Source organism: Anneissia japonica, unplaced genomic scaffold (genome assembly GCF_011630105.1).
Source record: "Anneissia japonica isolate Jap-2015-1 unplaced genomic scaffold, ASM1163010v1 scaffold1489_len2284818_cov182, whole genome shotgun sequence".
In the NCBI taxonomy this organism is placed as follows: domain Eukaryota; kingdom Metazoa; phylum Echinodermata; class Crinoidea; order Comatulida; family Comatulidae; genus Anneissia; species Anneissia japonica.
Genome location: NW_022698455.1, coordinates 1,532,670 through 1,557,888, shown reverse-complemented (window position 1 = coordinate 1,557,888; position 25,219 = coordinate 1,532,670). Strand labels below are relative to the sequence as shown.

Genomic DNA, 25,219 nt, shown 5'->3' with positions numbered 1-25,219 from the left:
TAATAGGATCACTTAATAGCGTACATAAACAATTTGGTTGGGCCTAATTAATGTATTGTCCGATGAGAAATTCTAAATTATACCGATTTAGAAAATGTTGTCTTTAATTATTTAAATTTATTCATCTATGATTATGAATGTAGCTGTCAACATGTTCAGTATAACCTAATTTGTTTACTCGTATTAAAGAATTAATCCTTGAAATCTTGATGTAATTCCTAAAAAAGAAAAAAATCTTTTCAAAATATGTTGATTAGTTACCTATTTAGTATAGAAAGCATATCAGATTTCAGAATTAAAATATATAAAAACACTTTGAATGCTAAAGTAGACTTGCTCATGAATTGTGCATTAATACCGTCTATTTAAACAAGCAACACATGTGAAAATTGGTTTTGGAATTTGCTAAGGAAACGTCTACAGAGTAGGCCTAAGGCTATCAGATCTTATTTGACAAAAAAAATTGACCTGCCAATATATGATAATGATGACATCACATCATGACCATATATAGGCACATCATGACTATATATGGTCATGATGACAACACATCATGACCATATATATAGACACATGACTATATATGAGGATGAAAAAGGGAATATTTTTCTGTCAACGCTATCAAATTTTCTGACTAAAAAAAACTGTTGTTATAATGTGTCTATATATGGTCATGATGTGCCTATATATGGTCATGATGTGCCTATATATGGTCATGATGTGACATTATCATGACCATATTTAGGCATGTCACATGTTTTTGTCAAATAAAATTTGGTAGTCAGAACAGGGTTTATTCAAATTGAAAACCAATACCTTATATAAACAAGCCAATTAAAATATTGAATGTTATTATTCATGTTGTTTTTTTTTTTTTTTAACCTCAGAACAAACAGCGTATAGATTAGGATACAAATACCTAAGGAAATGGATTAATAAATTTTGGGCCTTGATACGCCAGTACTTGTTTAGGAATGGAATAAAATGCGAATGCCAATAATTTATATTACAAGCCGTACATTGAACGAACCTTGAGGCTCTTGAAAGGCAGCGAAATAGAAGCAATAGGATACAATGAAACGAACGTCAAATACAACACTTAGAAACAACATTCTAGGCTCTAAATATCTGTATATAAATACGTTGTTTCTATACATTTGTAAGTAGGTAATTTATGTGTAACGAGACTAATCATAATTTGACTGAAAAATCATCCTTGCTTAACTGGCTGAAAAGCATGTCCTTAGTTTTATTCACCTAGACACGATATGATCGTAATAATCGAAATCAAAGAAAATGCGTGTATAACTGCGTGTATGACTACATGATTAGCAAATCTAATCCACCAGAGAAACGAAAGAACATGAACCTGTTGTCTTGAACAAGATCGAGTTCCCTGAACTCCTCATCCTGTGGGACTGCCGACAACATCAATACAATCTCGTGCAGAAATATAACGACCTGTCGGTAATACACCGATGCAGGCTGCTTGCGGTTAACTGTCCTTGTGGGTGTGGATACTGTACTACTCTGTGCGCTTTGGAATAGAAGAGAAGTCTAAATTACTTTGATGTAGTGGCAAGTTGCGTGTTAATAGTCTAAAGCTTACCATGGGTCATTAAGCACTTGGTAGTGAGTGCATTTGTTGCCTTTTTGCAAAACAAATATGTTTGTAGTCTTTTGTGAATTTTGAAAACTAGTTAAAAAAAAAAAAAGAACATGCATTTCTTGTTAGTAAATTAAATGTAGAATTCTCACCACCATATCGGAATAGTGCTTTTCATCCAGTTACAGTCTTATATTTGTTTTTATCTAACAACCACATATTGTTATTTAATAATGATAACTTATTTATATATTTATATTATAAAACATCTACTTGAATTCACCTCACTGGTAACTATAAATGCACTTACATTATTTTCATGAATAAAAATTATAAACATTATTTTATCAATTGCCTTTTTCGAAAGTGCAATAATAATCAAACAAGATTAATCATTTGCATATTGTTACTTCTTCTTGTCATATTTTATGCTACCTTGATCAAATGAAGAATAATTAAAAATTAAAAGTCAGTATAGATGAAGATTAGTTAGATAATAGGAGAAATGTATTGATAGTAATTGTTGTATTCATCAGAGGTTTAAGTAATGTAAAACAAAATTTTGCTCAGCTGGTGTTTTTGATAATACTGTAAAAAATAGATCTGTTATCCAGTCACCCAATGATGGGTAGAATCCTTTCCGAGCTACTGGGGCTCATACTGTAGGGCTGGAGCTTATCTCCAGTTTCTGTAGTGTGAAGCGGATGAGAGTTGTACTCCCCCTGGACGGGACACTAGTCCATCGCAGGTTAGTCCCCAGCAGTTTGCTGGTAACCATTGATGCAGTTGGGTGGACTGAAGCAATGTAGCTGAAGTGCCTTGCCCAAGGACACAAGCGAATCTGCACAGCAGAGACCCAAATGATGGGTACCATATGTAAAACGTAATTCATTCACAACATAAATCATTTATTATTTCCTTGAAAAAAATATATAAATAACAATACATGTGATATAGATTGATATTTATTAGGATAAATGTAACCACCTGATTATTTGAGTGATTCAGTATGAAATTTAATAATACAAAAAGGCTTTGCACATTAGTCGAGACTACTTTTATTCCTTGTTTCGAGTACTTATTTTTTTTAAATCATCGGAGGAAGGCAGAATAAAAATAAAATTTTGTTTTCTTATTTAGCAAATAGATTTTGCCAAAAACATCCAGATGGAGGAGAAAATAAAAATTAAATTTTATTGGTGAGAGAACGTGGGACACCCGGTAGGACAGTCACGCATGAGTGATTCCGTTCAAGCTCCCCAATAACTATACGACAACCCAAACCATTCACTCCTTTGCAAAAAATTGATTTTTATTTCTTAATACAGGATTAAGCAGTAAAATGAAAGTTTAAAATTAGTAAAAGAATCATTTAAATCCCACATTTCATTATGAAGTTACAGGAGAAATGAGCCTTCAAAGTTTACGGTTTTGCCCATTTCTCAAGGAGAAACCATCACCAAACATTACATTGTGTGTTGATCATGGTGATGACCTATATTCATATATGAATGAATTGCTATACACAGCACATTAATTGAATCATTACCAATTTTTTTGAAATTCTTTAAAGAAGTATTTTGAACTCTACCTCGATCATCCATTATGTGTGGGAAATAATAAGTTATCTTCCATTTGCATAATTAACAGAACTGTTTTTAACACAGCTGTTTCAAAGTTTGAATATAGCCTTTGTTTAATTTAAATACTGCCCTCAATGGGCAATTCTTACTACACCTTTTAAAAATATTATATAATGCCTTTTTGCCTTTTGAACAACCACAGCTTGAAAAATATTACTGAAATAGATGGTGTGATGATATTTTTTTTTTTTTGGTCGTCCAGTCATTTTCATTGTCCAGCCTAAGTTTGATAATTAGAAGGTGGTGATTAAAATGTTGATAGGACTAAAATCTAATGTTTGCAGTTTGAGTGAATTCAAAAGATAAGCTACTTTAACAGCTGGTTTTATTGATTACATAGAATTTGCATACATATGGAAGCAGAAAGATAAAAAAGGGCCAATATTATACTTGCTATGTATGATGATTTGTTAGCCATGATGATGACTGGTACTGGCAGCATATCTTGAAATAGCTTCTCGCTTGCTCTCTCTGTATACATCACATACCGTACTTCATGACCTATTTCCATGCTCACTATTGCGACTAGTGTTTTTCTACGAGTGTGAACTATTTAAGGAAAAAAAACAGAACCCAACTAATTTAAGTTGCGTGATTATAGTTAGATGATATTTTGCAGTCTTGCGTGAAACCCAAAAGACCTAAAAGAGATTACTTAGAAAATCTCAAAAATGTGTGTTTTTTTCTTCCTAAATATATTTATTCTGCAGAAATCAGGACACTGCAATTTATTACATATTATCTTCTTCACACTCTGTTAATTTTTATGTAGTGCAACAAATTAAATTTTTTTACATATTGAAATGTATAATCAAAATATTGAGCATTGAAGAATATCTAAGGACAATGAAATACATTTTGTTTTAAACTAAAATAACTTGGGTCATTTCAAATATATATTATATGATTCAAACATAAAATTATGTAGAAATAGTATGGTTTTTTAAAATTATGTAACCTACATACATAACAAAATATAAATTTAAAAATATAAAAATAGTAAAAATACATGGCGATAAATAAGAGTTTATTGTTATGTTTGTTAAGAAATATGTGAGGTAGGTAAGAATTGTTCTTTCAAAAGTAAAAAAAAACAAACATACCATTAAACTGTATGCCTTCAAACTTTATTCTATTCATTTTTTTTCTTTTTAATACTTTCTTGCTATTAAAAGTGACATTTAAAAATCAGCATATGTTATATTTATTAGGTTAATTTAATTTGTTTTTTACCTAAAAAATTATTTCTGTAAGTTCATTTGAAATTTCAGTCTAGACAGCCAGATTGAAATCATTTTGCAATTTAATATTCTGAATGAATAGTATGGTTTGAAATATAGTATGATATGTAACTAAACCAGAGAATTGAATTAAATTAAAATGATGGAAGAAACAGATATATTCAGAGTATTTCCTAAATGTTAATTTGTATAGAACATGTAAGGAAAACTCCTTCACTAACAAGAGGAGAATAGTCATAAAGCATTCAACTGTATAAAATACAAATGAGGTAAAACACGGAATAAGTCCCATTGTTTAAACATCCTTCAAGCAATTCCTAGTCATAAGTGCTTTTAAAAAAAAAATAAATAAACGGTTGAATTGGATTTACATACTGTATAAGCTGACATTAGGAATAAAGTTTGCGATTGTATTGCGTATTATGCCAAAATTGTAAGGATCATTAACAGGAAGTGGTAACGATCTTTTTCCGACGTGGCATCATTCAAAATCTTAGAGTCCGTTTTTAAGAAGAATTTTAAGCTGATACAACTAACCTTTTAGCCAATGCACTTAGAATATCAATTGCTTGTCACGAATCAGTGTCATATTTTCCCATAAGGTATTTTAGTGGATTTTTCGTTCGTAGTAAGGATTTCCTATCATTATTTAATCCGCAAATATTATTATTTTTTAAATGTCATCATTTTTATTTCCTGTAGAAGCGAAATTTAAACAATTCAAATAATAGGTTTATTTCATATCTCTATATTGTATAGCATTTAATGTGTAAAGTATTTGATATATGAAATAAGAAAATGCAAACTAAATAAATTAGCAGCATTGCAGCATTGAACACATTTTTATAAAGATTACTAATTAAACTTGAATGCGATTTTTTGAATTTATTTTTTGTTAATTACTTATTAAATTATTATGTTCTTTATTATGATTTTATAAGGCCTATATAGCCACCTCAGAATGCTGTTTATGACTCCGCCTTTGATTTGCAACCAACATGGTTCGGTTGGTAAGACCAAGTCTTCTCGGATAAGGACTTACAATGGAGATCCAGTGTATACATCTGGCTCATGTGCACTTTAACGAACCCATTGCATCTTTCGGAAGAGTAGGGGGTTATGGTTCATTTAGGCCCCTGTCATTGTGGAATGATGTGAACATGTATCTACCATGAAGCTTCGCTTTGTGGCTCCTAGGTAGTCACGGACCACGCCCATACGCAATTCAGCACAAGTTATGTTTTATTCTGCCATTATATTATTTTTTTTATTATGTTATTTTTTATGTAAACAAATAGACAAAAAGGAAAATGCGAACCTGTCAGTGGTCATTATTTGCCACCATGTTGTTGCATTGTCAGCACATATCTAATATTAATTAATAGAATTTCTGGAATGCCTACATTTATTTAGACTGTGCTATTGGAAATAATCACTAACAAAAATGAAAAGCTTTCCAGGAAAAATAATGTATGAAATTGCAACAAAAAACAATTTCCCATGTTGCCAATATATATTTAGTTATATAGCCGTTCGGCAAATGCTCTGGCGTACATACGCACACGTTTAGCACAGATTCCAGACATATTCAATTGCAATTCTTATCCAATATTTAATTAATAATATGACAAGTGCCTATGGGTGTTATCATCAGCTGTGACAGAAAAAGGGATGGTGTAATTAGATTCTTTAACAAAGGCTTCTTGAATGTACAAACAATGTATTGTGTGAAAAGGAGGTCTTCCGTTACTCGGTAAAACAAACTAGCTATTAACTGTATTTTGGTAGTTGTTGCATAGCTGTAGACAAAGCATTTGGCTTTGCTGATATTAAACCGTGATTAAACTGTACTTGTGGCAGAACGGTAGAAATGTTGAGAACTTGCACACATGCTGACACAAATCAGATAAACAGCCCACGTGCCTTAGTGGACAAAACGGTAGATTGATGCATTGTGAAGCGTGAAACATTTGGTCCAGCTTTTGTCTTGTCATTCCTTCAACACATGTGGTTCGCATTCAAATGACTTTGTTTACTTACAGAAGGGTAAACCTTTAACGGCCATAAGCCTCTTGGTGTGTAAGTGACCTATAGTGGTAGGTAACAGGTTGTATGAAGACAATTGAAGTTGTCACAGTTCTACAATTAACAGATTAAATATTTGATTATTTTCTTCAGTTGCAGAATCTTGTAAACCAGAAAGCCAAACCATGATTGTAACTTGTTTAGTAACCTTTATTTTTGGAATTTTAAGAAAGAAGTTTTGCAGTTAGCAAAATGGTTTTGGGGAAATTCAGAGGATGAAATAAAAATAAAAAGTTGCGTATGGTAAAAGAAATACCTTAGGGTCTTGCTCGAGGTCTTGTAGTATAGTTGTATTGTAAAGAAACAATGTGACACAAAAATTTAGTATTGATTAAATTGTGATGAATAAATATTCCCATTGGGAGGCCCGGGGTGCTGGTGAGCGTTTTAAAAACAAAGAAAAATGTCCCCACTAAACCTTCACGCCCCTTACTCATCAGCTCTATATTTCAGTCTCCTAGATGTGCCACTGAATATGCTGAAGGCATGCGGTATTAGTAATCCTGTCATCTTCCAATTGAAAGGTCAAAGGTTAGATCATGAAGTTGCCAACTTGTTGGTGCCCTGGGGCAAGGCACTTTATCTATGTTGTCTCCCTCTCAACATGGGTACCTAATGGGTTTGGATGCTTATGTCACCCGATTACTAGCCGAGACATTATGGGATACTCCCCAGGGGGCTGAGAGTGTGTGCTCCATAGGTGTTTTATACAATGACAACCGGGGTAATTAGTGAAGATGGATAGATGCCTCGGCATTGATTGCCATGAGAACAACATTTGAATAATGTTCAGTATTTCGCATAGTGTACTATAGATTAATGATTGATTGCTTGATTTCATATATTTTTTGTTATTAAAAATGAAGTAATTGTTCATTAGTCATCCATTATATTCATCATAGTACAAAATATAGTTTCTCTGTGACTCCCCCTCCCCTCCCCCCCCCAAAAAAAAACAACCAAATAATGGTTTTTATCATTTTTGATATCATAATTTTATATTTCCTAATAGAGTACACTGTCAACCACCTCTCTTCCCCCTGCTTGTGCCAGTCCATTTTATATATTTTTATTTTTAAAACGTATTAGTATTTGGCCAAAAAATGCAAACATCATTGAGAGTCCAGCCTAGGCTAAAATAGTTTTGGCCCAGTCCTCGCAGAGAAAATCAAGGCATCACAGTATTTTTGTTTGCTAACATTTGGTATGTTTAGATGTAGTTGATTGGAAATTGGTTCCGTAATAGCGAAGTTATGAATATTTAATTTAAAAGTTTTTAAAGATTCCAAAATCAATAGTTTATTATTTGTAGTTTAAAATTAATTTAAATATACTTTTGGTTAGATTTAATGATTGATATTTTGCAGAAATGTTCATGAATTATATCTTTTATAAAATGCATAAATGTGAAAATGTTCAAAATTCGTTTTGGGTGCTTGCAAGAAAATAGAAATGCAGGGTTTTGCCAGAGCCGGTCACATTTTGGTTGCGTATCTCTGAAGTTGGTGTGTTGTATTCCTAGGTGGAAAATTCTAAAGTTTACAACATTAAAACATGTATGACACTACTGCGTATAAGTAGATGTTTAAAGTTAATTTAATTTAGCACTTAAAAGAAAAAACAAATTTATTCAAGTTATAAATTTCTTACTATGTTTATGTAATACAATTATACGACTAAATTATGTACAATAAATGGGATTTTACAATTATTGAAGTGCATGTTTATAGAAGAAACACAACATCAATACATTTTGACGCTAGCAGAAATTGATCATTTTTACCAAGGCCGACTACATGAGGATTCTGATCTGGCCATGCGTAACCATCATGTATACGACTTTCACAGATAAAATGATCAGCATTACCATAACATGGCAGCCTGTCTCCGAAAATCCATTCTAGTTTACTGTCACATCACTCTTCAGTATCTTGTACTGAAAGTCCCTTAATTTTTGCGAAATTTTTTAAATTTTACAAATCCAAAAAATCATCATTAATCGTAAATTTTTAAAATTGCATGTTGTAGAATTTTGAATAGGTCGACCTGCATTGAAAGCTACTTGTGTATTCAAGGCAAATGTTAGGAAGCTAGCCTAGCTTTAGGCATTTTGTTAGATCAGTACCTATAGTATACTTATCAGAAACTATGCACACTGTAAGTAATTCAAAATACTGGTTGGAATACATTTCATGTACATATCCTACTATATGTCTACTTTTTCAATTTCTGGTATTTTAATTATTTGTTTTTTTGGTTTTTTTTCTGCATTTTTTTTTATACGCCTATTCAAACCATGTTCCCTATCTTTTTTTTACTTTTCTCATTTTTTCATGCTTCTATTCCTGCCCTCTATTTATTTTATCCTTTCCTCCTCTCAGCCTCGTGTACACGCTATTTGTTTTGCAGAAGGCTGAGATCGTGGTCAGTGTTTTATTAGCGTGTTTAATTCATGTCAAGCAGTTGATATTTATCGGAAAATGATGAGGTAGTCCTTTTAAACTGTGTTTAATATGCTCATATATTGTACCTGACAACCGGCAGTTTTTTTCCCTGTTCACAAACTAGTTGAGACGTGAAAAGATATGCAATATATGGCAGATAATTGCTAAAGAGAAAAAGTACATAGGTTATATGAATATATATATATATTTTTTATTACATTCAATTATATCGCTTTGCATATTCTACTTTTAAATGTTAAGTGTTAGTTTGAATTTGATCAATCAAAACAAAATTTAGCTTGACCTTAAAAAGTCAAAATGTATTTTATTCCTTGTATATTGAATACTGTAATACCTTAAATTGAAGCCATGGGCTTCCCTTTTTTCGCGAACTTTAGACGGGCTTCTTTTAGATGGACTACTTTTCAAGATGGGCTTCTTTTCGAGACTACTTTTGCAGAGTAAAGAGGGGGCTTCTTTTCAAAATGAATGCTGTAAATTTTGTGAATTTGTACAGTTTAGCAATAGATATGGAGTGTATTTAACTGGCATTAAATCACCTAAAACTAATGTATAAACCAAGCTTGTTTTTAATTTATTTTGTTTTCTGAAATTCATGCACAGTGTATGTACTATACTATTTCGAAAAGAAGCCTATGCTATTTTAAAAAGAAGGCCATGGGCTTCTTTTCGAGGCAAAACTAAAGAGGGAGCTTCAATTTGAGATGGGCTTCATCTTGAGATTAAGCCCACTGGGCTTCAATTCAAGGTTTTACAGTATTTACTTGAAGATCATCAGGATAGTGTGGAAAAATAAAACTGTGTTTCTTGTTTAGCAACATGGTTTTACTAAGAGTAAAGGAAAAAAATACCATATGTTCTAGTGATTAACTTATTATTTGATTTAACCTATTGTCTAATTTATGCACTTACACATTACAAATTTTTATTATGTATTGTATTTGTACAAGTATCAAGTACCAAATTCCAACTAACACATGTGGTACACATCGACCGTTCGTATATTTTGTGTCTTGTGTGTTTGTTGAGCTTTTATATACTTAAAATTACTATCATTTTGTGGTAGATTTATGAACATTAAGAAAAACCCATGTAATATAAAAATCTTTATTGAGATGTGGTCCTAAAAATGTATTGTCCCCTGAAAAATAGCAATCAATTAAAAATGAAATTGTTTTTTAGAATTTACAAAATTTTGTTTGGTATAATTACCTATAGTATACCACATAGTGTAGTTCTGCAAAGAACCGTTGTTTGTTGTCGGCATACAATTTACTATATTTGAAAAATGTTTGTCCTGATTTTTGTATTGGAACATGATAAGAGATAGTTCAAATTCCAAATCTTTCAAAGTGCTTCTATCATTTTTATTATTTTTTCAATTATAATAACTAATAAAACTATAAAATCAAGCATATGGACCTAAAAATTAACATGCGATTCAAAGACTTGTTATTGTCATGAATGTTAAAGATAGAAAGTTGGTCCTTATGCGTGTTATTGTTTCACTTGGGCTTGGTTCTCGTACTGGAGTAAAAAGCGAAACAATTTGAAAGGTCACAGTTTTTGAAACTGAAAGCCAGTTATTATAAATTCATCAGAAAACAAGTTGTGAGAACGGTTTCATGGCTTTTAGATTGTTATTATCATTTACGACTGACTTGCTGAAGTTTTTCCTTTGTTAGCAAATAATAGCTTCATGATATTAGTAATATTTTTTTGGCAACAGGTTGCTCACTGTTGTTTAACATATGAAAAGCTCCAGGTTCTGTAGAATGGTTCACTTATTCAGCCCTCCACCAATCAGATCCTGACAAGAACAATATGTTTAGTCAAGTGATAGTCCTTGCCTGTGTTGTGGTGGCTTGTGCAATTATCACAGACTGTAGTAGAGGCTACCGACCAATCAAAAGCCGGTTAGATAGGTTTATTTATAGCTCAGTGAGTTTATCACATGTTATTCCTATTGGACCCGTATCAAGCGAAGCAGTGGATGTGAAAAGAGGGAACTCAAGTCCAATAATTTGGTACAACAGATAAGCGTGTAATTATAATACCAGGATTTCTGTTTTTCTTTTGGAGAAGTACCATATATCCTCTGGTTGCTGGTTTTGGGTGCAGGTTTCATTACCGATGAATTACTAATTCCTGTTACAGTATTGCTCCGTCTGGTGCTGAAGTGTTTTACTGGTGTGGAGATCGTTGATATTATATTTGACTCTAGTTTTCTATATATATATTTTGATTTTTTCCGACAATGATGATGGACACCTCCGGTTTAGTAATGATACCTTACTCACAGTACCCTATAATATACCATCAACCTGTGCATCAGCCTATAGCAGTGCCAAGGGTAAGCATGATTATTTCAGGTCTTTTAATTCGTTCTTTTTATGTAACTTTGTGACTGCTAATGCTGGATGGCCTACGTGTCTTCTTTCTGCTTAACAGCTGGTGGATGTACTGAGCATAATACTTAGTTTCTCACGAGCGAATACCAGTTGGGAAATAGCAGACGATGACTGCTTGCAGTAAGCATAGGTAGCAAAAAGAGGAAATGAAGCCCGTGCATGTGTGACTCATTCTAAGGTTCATCAAGCACACTAAATGAGTCACTGCGATGATCATAGAGCAACATGACACGACATGGTCACGCACATGCTCTGATCCGGTAACATTGATATGTGTTTTATATGCTACATACACTTATTATACAGCAAATGTTTCATGCGTAAGATCAAGAATACCTCATTCTAGCATAACCGGTTTTATGTAATTGGGAACTTAAGGCTTTCTACAACCACGGTCATTATTAGGATCCAATAAGGATTCATTCATACCCTGTCCTCTGTATTAGGTATCACTTATTGTCTGCAATTGAATTATCCTACTTCGTTTGTTATTTTACCGGCAACAGTTTCCATGTGTGCTACATTATATTTACTTGAAAACGCATCATGAATCGCATATTGGATATAAACCATAATGTAATTGAATGCTGCGTATATCAACATGGCTACAGCATTAGAATCTACCTTTACATCTGGTTTATGAATTTGCATTTGAAACAGATCTTTTGTTTCGCATCTATCAAATTACCCTCAACCTTGGAATAATTGTCTATTTCAAAGTTTAAAATTAGTTGTGAATATATAACCATGGAGGAAAGTTATTATTTTAATATAGTATTTCTTTTTGATAATTAAGAATCCGTAGAGTTTTAATTCAAATTCAGGTTTTCTTTTATGGGTTTCTGTTCAAAAGAGAATTTTAATTTGAATATTTTTCTGCTGTGCATAATAATGCGGATTTTGATACGAACTATGCATTTTAATGTATGAATATATTAACCATAGAAATGGATTTAAAGTACAGGGAGGACGTCGGATGCATAGTAATCGAGGTTGAATGTTAATTATTACAAATAACATCTTTCTAATATTTGAGGGAATGGAAGTTAATTATCAAATTAGATCTCTCTGATGAGTTATTTCTTTAGATTAAACAGGTGAAAAGTTTCCTTACCAGTAAATTTGTTACAAATTCATTGATGCTGTCCAAATTTTTGCATTAGTGGACAATTTTCTACGAGAAAAATGGCAAAGTTTAAACTGAGGCTGTCTTCCCCCTCCCAGGTGACTATTTCTTAATACCACTTGTCTCCTTGCTATATTGTGGTCCCGAATATTTGTCAACCGTGCTATTTGGCAATCGTACTTAAGAGCAATCTTTCAGATCACATTCCCGGATGATCCCCTGTAAGTAGCTGAATTTGAACAGAATATGCAGGATGGTGATATTGTGCTACGGAAATGGTTTTCCAAAAACATAAAATGCATTTACATAGAAGTAGACAAATCTCAGGATTTTAGGGAGGCAAAAAATACAAATTGAAATAAAGCCTTTTAAAGCAATTTTCTAAATAAGCTATACTGGCATCTTGTTGATTTTTTTTACTCTGCTTTAAAGAAAATTAATTCAGACAAACTAACATGCATACTTATTTTCATATTAAGAAATCCAATATGCATTACTGTACATGATTTGCAGAAAGGGATTTTTTTCCCAGTCCCTTGAATGGTTTCAATTGGCAGTAATGGCCTTTGTCAGAACAGCAAACTATACTTCTCGAAATACAATATATTCATTTTTATTGATGCAAACTAAAATTTGACAGACATTTCTGTTTAGGTTTAAATTAAAAGTTATTCTCAGTCTTACCTTGTAACTTATTATATAACTGATTAGAATAGTACTTAATTATACAAACATAGGTAATATTAATACTTGAAATAATTATTCATGCATGTTGAAAATAGAAAATTTAAATTGTAAATAAATATATTTGATTACATCACAACCATTTAGAAGATACAAGACAAGGAGTGACTGGGATAGATAACACACCTTGTTCTTTTATCTTGTCTCTTTCCTCCATTTCCTCTCTCGTAAGATCCTGATGGCAAAACTGGGAGGAAGTAGTGCATGACGATTGTTGATATTAAACCCCAAAGTATTCACTCTGCTGTGAAACTTAACAAATTTAGCAACCTACATTTCCCATCCTGTTGAATTAATCAGGATTGGAAAAGTTAACTGTTAGAATTCATTTTCTGTTCACTCATTTGTAGTGATCAATTTTTTGGTTTTTAATTATTTGCAGATTTTAACTAACTGAAATATTTTAATAATTATTCCCTTTACCAATTCAAGAGTCTTAAATAATATAGGAACACTATTATTTTAATAATCAGGTTTATAATAAACACATTTTTTTCTTGTTCTAATTTTCAATTGAAATCGAATATTAAAAGTAAGAAATTTAATATTGAGTGATTTTTTTTAAAATTATTTTAAAGTTTATTACCTTATTTGATATAATATATCTTTAAGTATGTAACTAGAAGAACATTATACTCATTACATAAGTATTTAAAACTTCTATTTTTAAAATGTCTTCTATATTTCGAGTTGATAAGTTCAGTAGTTGTTCTTTCACCTCCCACTGGGATATGCTTAAACAAAACAGTAAAAAATCTTATATTTTTAATGCAACAAACATAAATCATATCTGTAGTACATTGTTTGCTGATTAAGGATTCCAGGTTTTTAATATCTTTGTTGAATAGAGGGTGTGCATTAGGCAGTCTCTTCAGTGTAGATAATCAGTATTATACTTTCAGGCACTTTTAATCAGGGCTGGAAAAAGTGCGCGACCAACGGTCGGAGGCATTGTGAATGTCCCGGAGGTGTTTCCAGGGGAAAAGATATTTTAAAAAAAACAAACTGTTGGGCTCTAATAGTGGACGGATAACATTTGGTAATAGGAGGCAATTTATATGATCGGAGGCATAAACTTTTTTTTTTTCAGGCTTGCTTTCCATTCTGTCATTTTATGTGACAAATTTGTGTGATATGTCCATACATGGCCATAATGATGTCATATTACATCCAAATATGGGCATATCACTTTTTTTTTTTGTGACAAAATTTGATAGTTTGGAGAGCTTTAGTTATTTTACTGTGTTTGTCTAGAGTAGTTTTTCCATCTAGAAATTAATCAAGACTTTGATCGGGAAAATTGTCATCAATCTCGAATCCGATTCGGATTTAATTGTATTGTCAGTATTCTCCATGTACACATGATATATACATCTATGAAGTATTCGTTTATATCCTTTTTATTAATGTCATATCTATCTTAAGGGCATGGACATTTTTGTGTATCGTATGGTGCAGCGGAATAAGAACAAAAAACTTCAGTCAGTCATTCTGTCAGGGCCAGTTTATGAATAGTTGAAAATAGTCAATCGTAAAGACGTCTTCTACTTCTTGTTCGTCTAGATAAATTGATGTTGGGTCAGGGAAAGGTTCATCAAGCGTTAAATTTTGATGTTTTATTTAAATTGAAGTTTTAACTTGCAATTTCATAACGATCTTAATGGTGGATATGACATATTTCTATTAAAATTAGCATATTTACATCGTAACGCTTTCTCTTCGTGTTGAGGTCATTAAGTAGCTATATTGCTTTGAATGTTATAGAAAGCAATACTGCTACGTCAAAAATTTATCTATTATATTACAAAAGCTTATTCGTTGCAAAGCAAAATGTCCCCAGGCAGCTCTCATTCTTCTGCTCCGAGATGATCGCGAGTAAAGGTTTTTCATTTTATTAGTTATAAAATTTGGTAGGAATAGCAGTTTCATTGGCTTAGAATTAGCTATCGATAACCATCGTGTCATTGAGAACAGTTTGGCCATCTACAAAAGCCACATTCATCATTTACATCCAACCACTTATTACCGAACTCGTACACTTATAACGATATCTTTATTTTCAAAGATGCTTTCGTCTTTGAAAGAAATTATGTCGTGCTAGATGTTATAGTGTTTTATGTTTATTTTTGTTCTATCAAAGCTTTTCTAGAAAGAGCATAGAATAATAGAAATGCAAGAATTCAATAAATAAAGTACTTTATTGTGGAATAAATTCAAGACAATATTCAAATGGATTAAACAAACGAATAATAATCTAGAGACTAGTTTTAAGTGAAGTGGGTGATTGAATACTCGATAGGCTTATTTTGAATTTTTGAACTCGAGTATGAAATAAATTTATTGCTGATGTGGCCGAAAAGAGTTGTATTGCTTTAGAAGAAAATAAATGGTTTCTGTTTGTCAAAGCGCATCGTTTTGGAAATGAAGCTCACCAAAAATAGCGTTTATCCTCAGGTTATTTATCTGTTAGTTATCTAGTCCGTTTGTGAGTCCATTCCGTCAGTCCTCTGGTCCATTCCATCTGTGCGTTCATTTATTTCTCCGGTCAATCATTCACCCGGTCATGGACCATCCATCAGTCATTTCGTTTCTTCCGAAAAGCTAGAACAGGAACAGATTTTAGATTGGTTTTGTCGCGTTGCCAAGCATCATTAGGTTCAAGTTTTTCTCTGAAAAGACGTCGTTTCATTCTGTAGTTGAAGTATAGAAACTGAAATGACGCGGCAGTGAAAAACGTTACAAAAAGCAAATTTGAAGTTGATACACAAACTGGAAATTTACTTGAACGACAGAAACCTGTGGAAATGCCAGTGTATTTGATTTGATTTCACAGCATGGTGGAATTATATTATTTTTTATTACTTTACAAAGGCAAGGCAAAATTCTATGTGTGTATTCACTCACTACATTATAGCAATGCAATAAAATTGTGTACTGAAATATTCAACATATTCGCAATATTGATGTCTATTTCCGTTGTCTCTTTATTCTAGTATTTTCTCTGTCTATCAACTGTTGTTTAAAAATTGTGTATGTTGAAAATAATCGTGTTATAAAAAAATATGATATGCAGTGAGATAACAAAAACACAAATAACACAAAAAAAATAGTTGACAGGAATAAAATAGCACAGAAAAATAGTTGACAGTAATTAAAAAAAAAATAGTTGACAGTAATAAAATAACACAGAAAAATAGTTGACAGTAATGTAAATTTTAATTACAAAAAAATGATTGTTTTTTTCTGGTATAAAAAATTAATTATTGTAATCCAAATTTTTAAAAGAAAAAAGAGATTTACTTTGAACTCATGAAATTAAAAAATAAACAAAATATTAAACTAATTAAATAAATTAATGCATTGGATTATGTTTCACAATGGTACTGACATTTTTTATTTTTGTTTTTGGTAATGCAAATGTATCAGCTAAATGTTATCTTTTATAGTATAAAATATGCTTTTTTTATTTTTCTTGCTCTTCATTTAAAAACAAACATAAATGATAATGAAGAAGAGAAAGAAAATACTTGCAAGTGGCAATGATGAGGCTAACTGTAAAAAAAAAAATAAAAATAAAAAAACGTCTGTATAAGCTTAAAAAAATAGGAGTTATTAGATCAAGTTTGTTTTTGGTGCTAATGTGAATCTGGCCTCAATAATAAGCTAAATTAAAAACATTATCACCTGTACTAATATGCTATTCCAACAACTACAGTATGAAGGATTTCAATTCTGGTAAAAAAAGGTAAAGGCAAAATATAAAAAGATAATCGATGTGGCAGCAAAAGCAGGGGTGGGTGGGGATGAAAAACAAATTTATTTTTTGATATGGCCTAAGCTTCCTATAATTGGCATTGTTCATTTTTGCAATGTGCTGTATAACCAGCTTACTTTAATGTTCAATTGATGAGTCGTTTTATTATGTGTTTGATGTTTATTTGTTTAATTATGTTGATAGTATTTGGCTGTGTAGATGAATTAAGTGTATTATTTTATTGTCATTTGAGCTTCATGATGGATCCATCACCTTAATAGGTTTGTGTGCTGATGTACGATGTCCACTTTGACCATATATAGTTAGCGGGCTGACCGTTCGGCCAAATGATATTGTATGTGGTTCAATATTTTAATTGGTGTCGGATCGCTAAATACTTGCAGAATAGCAAAACGACAATGTTAATACAGAGGTGGTGCCAGAAATTTTCAGATTGAAAAGGGGGGGGGGGGTCCATTTTCCAGAAATTGACAGTGAAGCAAATTTTAACATTAGCACTTCAAGATGAATATCACAACTTAATCTTACATAAATGATTTGACCATTTGGTATCTCAAGAATATTGAGAAAAGGCCAGTATTCAAGATAGGCCAACTTACATGAGGTATTATAAAACATTATTGGTGTTTGTTATCAGTGATAGTATTATTTATTCGGGCAAGAATGTTTTTCGAAGCGGAGAAAATCAGAGCAAGGCATAAAAATTTACAGGAGTTTCACGCCAACACATCCTGTCATGTTTAATTTCGTACACTGGGGCTAGCTCTGATTCTTCTTGCATATTATTTATAGGCATAATTTCTTCTGTAAAAATACATATCAATAGTTAATGCTGTCATTATTATACTTAAGGGAAAAGTCGTTAACCGATAGGTAGCCACTCAAAATGACTCAAGAAAGAGGTAATGAGCGAATCAGACGTCATGAGGTCACAGGTAGACTAACATTAAAGAAATCAATGGTTTAAAGTGGGATAATCTTTTTCAGGCTTGCATTCATATTTTTTTATATAGGCACAAAAACTATTGAATTAATATTATGCACGTATTAGTAAGAGATCTTCATTTTTGTGATATAATACAGTAGTTATAGTTTGTGGGAAAAAATTCAGACTTGCTGCAGATGAGCAGAAACCTCAAACTATTGCATCATAATAGTAAGAATTTAAGACTATAGATCAGTGTCAAAATTTCTGTATTAGGACTTTGTTGCCCTACAAAAAAGTTTATTTCTCTCTGTATTGGCATACATGTAAAGGGAGTATGGTTTATCTTTTTCATTATGCTTCATCTTGTGGCTTGCATATCATATTTTTATGGCCACTCTCTGTATACCTTAGCCTTAGTAAGCTGTTTGCGATTTTATTTATTTTATGTTCTCTTATTATATTTGAAATCAGAAATAGTTCTTTTGTAAGGAATGGTTTAATTATCTTTCGGTTTTCTGTTTTTATGAAGTGGATTAGTAGTTGTTCTACATCTGGTTAGCTACCTCATTCTAGGAAAAAAAGCTTGTATTTCCATATTTATGAGTTTTCCTTATTCAGGATATAATTTTTCAAAGACTGGCGTTGCTTCCCAAGGTTCTTAACTAAAACAATAATACCAACAATATCGTAAATAAATATTTTCTATATTAATAAGGTAATGTGTCAGTCAGTAAAAATATTGCAGATAATATTAATAGCACAACAGTGCCAGTGGTGATAACAACAATGATAGAAATAACATCACGATGACGATATTACAATAATATGTTACTATTTTAAGGGTGTTTATACAATTATAAGAACATAGGTCAAATTATTTTTATTATACTAATTTTCATGCTACCTGTTTCTGTGTTGTTGGGAAATTCTGTAAGCTAATTCAACTATCTTTTCTGCTGTTATCTTAAATGGAAACTTGTTAAAATTAATTACATTTATAAGTGAAATGCTTAAGTCTGTTCAATAAATACATGAGCAACTAGTGTGAAAATGATCATGCTTTCCTTCCAAGTTAAGAAATGGAATGACATTTACTGAACTAGGTCAAATTAAATCAAATGTACTAAATAATAGAAATGCTTTTTCTTCACCTCACAAGTGGGATATTTTAAACTGCTCATCTATGCCTTCAATTTAAGACAAAATTAGAATGCCTAAATGTTACTTAGTCTTCATAAGAATGATTATTATTTATGTCGTAGAATTCAATATTTGCGAGGCCTGACATCATAATTACTTGACCTCTAGCAACTGCCGAAATGGATCTCTCTTGAACAGTATTCAATGACCCGTCATTGCTGGTTGCTTCTGCGATATTCCTTAACTGCCTTTTTAACATTTAGCCCCAAAATTGGTTCGCACAAACGCGCTATTTGTTTCCTCAAAAGTCCTATCTGGCTGTAGATTGAGTGTATATGTTGAGGTAAAAAATTTGAAACAATAAAATTCAATATTGGAATTACTTTGTATAAGTTATTAGCATTTTATTCCAAATTAGACAAAAAAATACACCTCATCACCCTTCATATTTGAAAGAAACCCCAATTTTTATAGTGACACATACGGAGAAAATGTCATTTAACAGTTTTTAAGTAGTCTGATTTTCATATAATAATGTATCATTTGTCTGTATTTAATAAGTGTGTAAATATGTAATAGATGGATAAAAATATATAACAGCAGCAGCGTGTTATTTCATTTCGTTCATTAAACGAAATATAGATTAAAATAGGAACAATGGTGGAATGATTACATTTTTCTATTTTATTCCACTGACGAATTATGATGAGTTCTGTGTCAAACATAAGCAGCTTGTCTTCGCCATCATTCATCTATTGCTCTCAGTGCCATAGTCTCTTTGCTAACAGTATCGACTAGTTGTTTTAATATACCTTGTATTTAGTTGTCATATGGAAGCTGTGTGAAAGGCATTAGCCTGGAGGGCCGAGGGTACTGTTATCATAAGCAATTCATCCAGAACGAATTCAGTCAAACCGGTTGACATTCTGTAATCTATACATAATTATATACTTTCAGTTCTACAGGAAATTATCCATTTACTTAGTATTGGAATTATGCATTTTTCGTAATGGACTGTCCTTTGCTAACCCTAGCATGACATTGAATTCGATTTAGTAAAAAAACCCATGATTGCACTTGTAGGGCAATTCAAAAATATAATTTGATGTGAAAAATCTAAATATTCCCATCAGAACTTGGGCGTAAGGTTATTGAGTCACGATTCACAATCCAAATTCAATTTTTTTGCATTGGAAACATTGCAAGTAGACTAGTAAATTACCAACAAGTAAATTGGTATACCTAAAAGTAATAGAAACAACAAAAAAAAAATTAAAAATGCTTGATCCTTTATCAAAAATAACCTACCTAAAATGCAAATAAAACTTTAACCTTGCATCCACAGGATTGAACTGAAAAAATAACACAATAGATAACATTGATAATATATTCAGATTCATTTTTCTATAGTAAAAACTCATCTCCATGGAAACATGGTCTAACGTATTATAAAGATATTCTTGGTGGTCTTTTTGCTGTAACATGACAATAACAATAATAGACATTACAATCATAGTCAATTGTGATACAATACTAAAGTATTTTTTTTTCATCACTTTGTACAATACATTTCAAGCTATGTATTCAGATGTTTTTCTACATTTTAATATGATACATCTATTGCTGAATGTCAGTTGAGTCTACTAGCAGGAGTGATAGGAGCAAAAATCAATTCCAGAATGTGAATATGTTATATTTCAAACGTGACTGTGATATGTTATGCAAGATGTATTAACCAGATGTTTTATTAAGGGGTTATAAAGCTAGAATTGTGCAATAATTTTGTGATGATTATTATAATAAAATGATTATGATAATAAAAATGATTATTGTAATAAAAAAATTTTTTTTTTTCTATGAAGCTAATAAATATCTAACTGTGTTATTGTTGCTTGAATACTAATAATAATAAAAATAATAATAATTAAAAATATATATAGCTCAAATTATAAAACAATGTTGAAATCAAATGCACTTATGACTGAAAGTTATGATGGTTCCTTAAAAATTAATATTTTGATGTTAGCTTTTTTTTTATTTATTTATTTTTTTATTAATCTTGTTTATTGGTATTTTTGTTACTATTGTTCTCATTTCGGTAAAAATTCTTTCCAGCAAAATATCTTTGTGCTTGTATATTTCTAGATTTTTAAAATTGATGTATTGCTGACTTTTGTAGTGATATCGAATCACTTCAAAAGTCATCAATTTTAAAGTGATATCGAATCAACTCATAATATATTGGAAATTAATGTGGCAATAATCACAATATTAAGTTAAGTTTTATTAAATTACTAGATAATTCAGCAGTTACTCGCAACATTATGTAATTAAGTTTAGTAAATTTATTTGATTTTCAGCAATAATTTATTAAATTAAGCCAGTTATCTCAGTCGCAGCTTAACCACCAATCAATCAATCATCCCTTCATTTAAGATCTCTGGCACACATGCAACTGACCGACTCTTGTTGAGTGCTAGCTTGAGGTGCGAGAGTTGCGTGGACCGGAAAATCTCGCAAATTATTGAGATGCGTTGATAGTGTGATGCAAACATTTCAAAATACCTTCACAAGGTAACACATTGTAATCACCTGTGCAGTTTTAACACAGCAGGTATTAATATACAGTAAATATTTACAGGGTTTGGGAATAATGTAGGTGAAAAGTATTTTTAACCTAGTTTTGCTATAAAACCGTTTCATTTCCTCACTGTCTTGGTGAATCGTCACTAAAGAATTAATGATTCACGAAATCAAATTTCTTTTAGCGTTTGAAACTTGCGGCTTTGCGATGTAATTTGCTTCATCCCTTTATCTCAATGCGTGACTAGAGGTGGTAATATCTTGGTAGCTTTTCGAGCGCAATAACATCTAGGAAATATATATATATTAATGCATATTCATTGCCACAGAAGTGGCATCATTTCTTGAGGCAATGTTAGTAGGTTTTGTAGGTTCAATCATACGCTTGGGCGATCTTGGAAAGGTGATGCAGCAGTGTCGTTGTTTCTGTTGCCGTCGTAAACCGCTTGCTGATAATGAAAATAAAAGCATGTGAAACACACAGTGTGTTAAAACGTGTCGTGATCAATCGGATTAATTGTAAGCCTGTGATACTGAGAGGAAGAACATATTCTCATTGTGGTGAGGAAATAGGACATAATTTTATGATAAATTCAACTTTAGTTTAGACAATTAGAACCGAACATGAATCTAATTTTCAGTAATGATCACCAAAAATCACACTGTTTATAATCCAGGCAATTAAGTTACAAGTTACATTTCTCAATTAAGATAATGATATAAATCTTACCAGCATGTTTACAAATCATGTTATGACTATAAAGCATCTTAATTTCTTTTCGGTAGGTTTCCCTCTTCTCTCTTTTTTTTTTTATTTTACTGTATAGAATGCAATATATGAGTAGAAAGGAATCAAACTGATCAAATCCCAACAAAAATAATGGCACCTAATAATAATTAGGGGTTTAAATGTTCGATAAAATATGCTGAAAGAAAAGGCTCTAAAACAACAAAAATAATAGACAAAACCAACTGTTACCTCGGCAAGATTTAAGAAAATGACTATAGCCTTAGGAAAGACAGAGTTGTAGCTGTAGAAAACTAAGCAAGGATGTTAGACATATTAAGGGTGGTTGATAACATTGGTAAAACCTAAAGGATAGGCAAGGGGGTTAATAAAGGTGGGCGGATGGCCAAGAAATTTGCTTTAGACTGAGTGACCTGGGGGTGGGGTTGGTGCACCCATCTCCGCCTACCTTAACTACATTCCTGGAAAGCCTAATCTGTATTAATGGCAAATTAATAAAGGGGCACTGTAATTTTTTTTAAATGTGTTTTTAAAGAATCTGTTGCTTTTTCTTAAAAAATATATGCCCTATATAAATATAATCCTTTATACTTATTACTTATAGCCCTGTTGGCTTTTAATCTTTACTGAAGTACTTATATTTGTCCTTATTTACAAATATTAATATGGGTAGACTTATAAAACACATATTGTTGCGACCTCTATGCGAGGAAAATACCATAATGGTTTGAAAACATACAGTATTTAGAAAATTATTATTTTTTTGTTAGTTACATTATTTATTATTTTGTCCTTTTTAATGAAAAGTAGCGGCAGAGAAGTCAGCAATAAACCTTGTAGCAGTGTTATTCCCAAGCTTGTTCTTTCTTGGAGAAAGCTATCAAGATAGTTAAGTATGTGCTCAAAACAGGTTTCAGTTTCTCATTCAGCTTTGTCTTAAGTAACGAATTGCACTTTAGATATCAATTAGCATTAATCCAGTTTCTTCATGCTATATTTTTGAAGGTATTCATTTTTTTTTTTGCTTGAAAATATCTGGAATTTTTTTTTTATATGATGATTACACGTTAGAATAACTTCATTGGGTTTCAATGGTTATGTTGATTATCAAAATTTGTAATGGCAAACTCATCAAAACTTGCTTGTTGTGAATGAAAATAAGTCTTGATGCACTTGCCATTACAAATTTTGAACATCAACATAATTAGTATATTAAATACTTGCTCTAAATTAAAACTACTGTAACATTTTGTATATAATTGATAGTTTTGCGCTTATCATTGATAATTAAGACCATCGTCTATCATTTAGTATTAGTATATTAAACAAGGTTGAGAATTAAAGATATATCATCTACCATAAACACGGGCAAAAAAACCTTTCAGATTTTAATTATAAAATATAAAATAAGTTAACTTATTCAACTAAGCAGTTGAAATACAATATCTTTTTCTCCATGTGTTTTAGCTCATCACTGACTAACCAATCAATATATGTATTACAAAGAATAATTACTGACACACCCATTACATTGATGTGCAGACTAAAATTCTACTGTAAAGTAATACCACTTAAGTATGCCCATTGTGAATAAGTTGTAGTTGGATAATCACATTCGATTTGATAATGATGACAACAATACAAATTTTCCTCAGTGAAAAAGAATGTTATTTCAAGATGGATAAGCAAAATGATGATAATAATTGTGTTATTAATTAAAGTTTATAGGTTATAGAGTACTTGCTTAATATGTAAAAAAATGCTCGGAAAGAACAAGCATTTGTATTGTGTTGATTTTGGATACTTACAGGTCAGCCTATACAATTAAAAATGGATTTTATTAATTGCCATGAAACAGCAGTTAACCACGTGGCACTAGAGAAACTGCAAGCAGCATATTTTCAGTCAATGGCTTATTTCCTTTGAGGCTTCAGACAACTGTAATCATAATAACATGGTTAATTATTAATTGCTAATTAATTAATTACTTGCTGTAACTATTAGCTGGTTCGGATATCCACATCCACCTGAGAATGGACAGACTTCACCCAGGCGGATTAATAAATGTGGATAGAAATGAATAATGCTCTGCTGAGGGACCAAGTGTATATCAAGTAATGACGTGTATTATCCTAATACGTTATAAACCGTGACATGAATGTATCTTGCTTGATCCTAATTTTTTGATCGTCCACAGATGCTTATATAAATTTGTTTATTTATTATTACTGTGATAATGTCAGTGCTACGTGTTAATGATATATTTAATTTTAAAACCATTTTTTACCGTGTTTCATTAATGCATTTCTATTGAAAAATAGAATCAGTTTCTCAAACTGTTGTAAATAAAGGTAAATTATCAAACATGTCTTCATATTTGTAAAGTTATTACCGATGCCCATGGATGTGACGTAAATTTTTTGATCATACTTCCTTATGGGAGTGATTTGAATACCTATGTAAATTTAGAGTTGTATTTGAGACTCATCAGGATTTGTCGCACGGACTATTTGGAGTCAATTCAGTATATATTTAGGTAGTAGAGGCATACTAGCGGGGAATTTCTCTGACATGGATCAAAATTCATTGGTATACCAGCTTTAGTTTATACCGTCAATTAGATTAAGTATTAATATAGTATTGGTTTTTGTCAACAGTGTAATAGTTTGTGCAAATAGCGTGTGTTTGAATAGTTAGTTAACGCAAGTGTATTCATTGCAATCG

At 31.5% G+C, this 25,219-nt stretch overlaps 1 protein-coding gene across 1 annotated transcript in view; it reads left to right on the top strand.

Moving 5' to 3' along the window:
• Positions 1–10,991: 10,991 nt before the first annotated feature.
• Positions 10,992–25,219, top strand: part of LOC117102592 (nucleolysin TIA-1-like) — a 59,637-nt gene continuing 45,409 nt past the window's right edge. Inside the window, exon 1 of the mRNA XM_033242917.1 lies at positions 10,992–11,393. Coding sequence (XP_033098808.1) covers positions 11,298–11,393 — 96 coding nt within the window. The 5' untranslated portion in view covers positions 10,992–11,297. The remainder of the gene's footprint in view (positions 11,394–25,219) is intronic.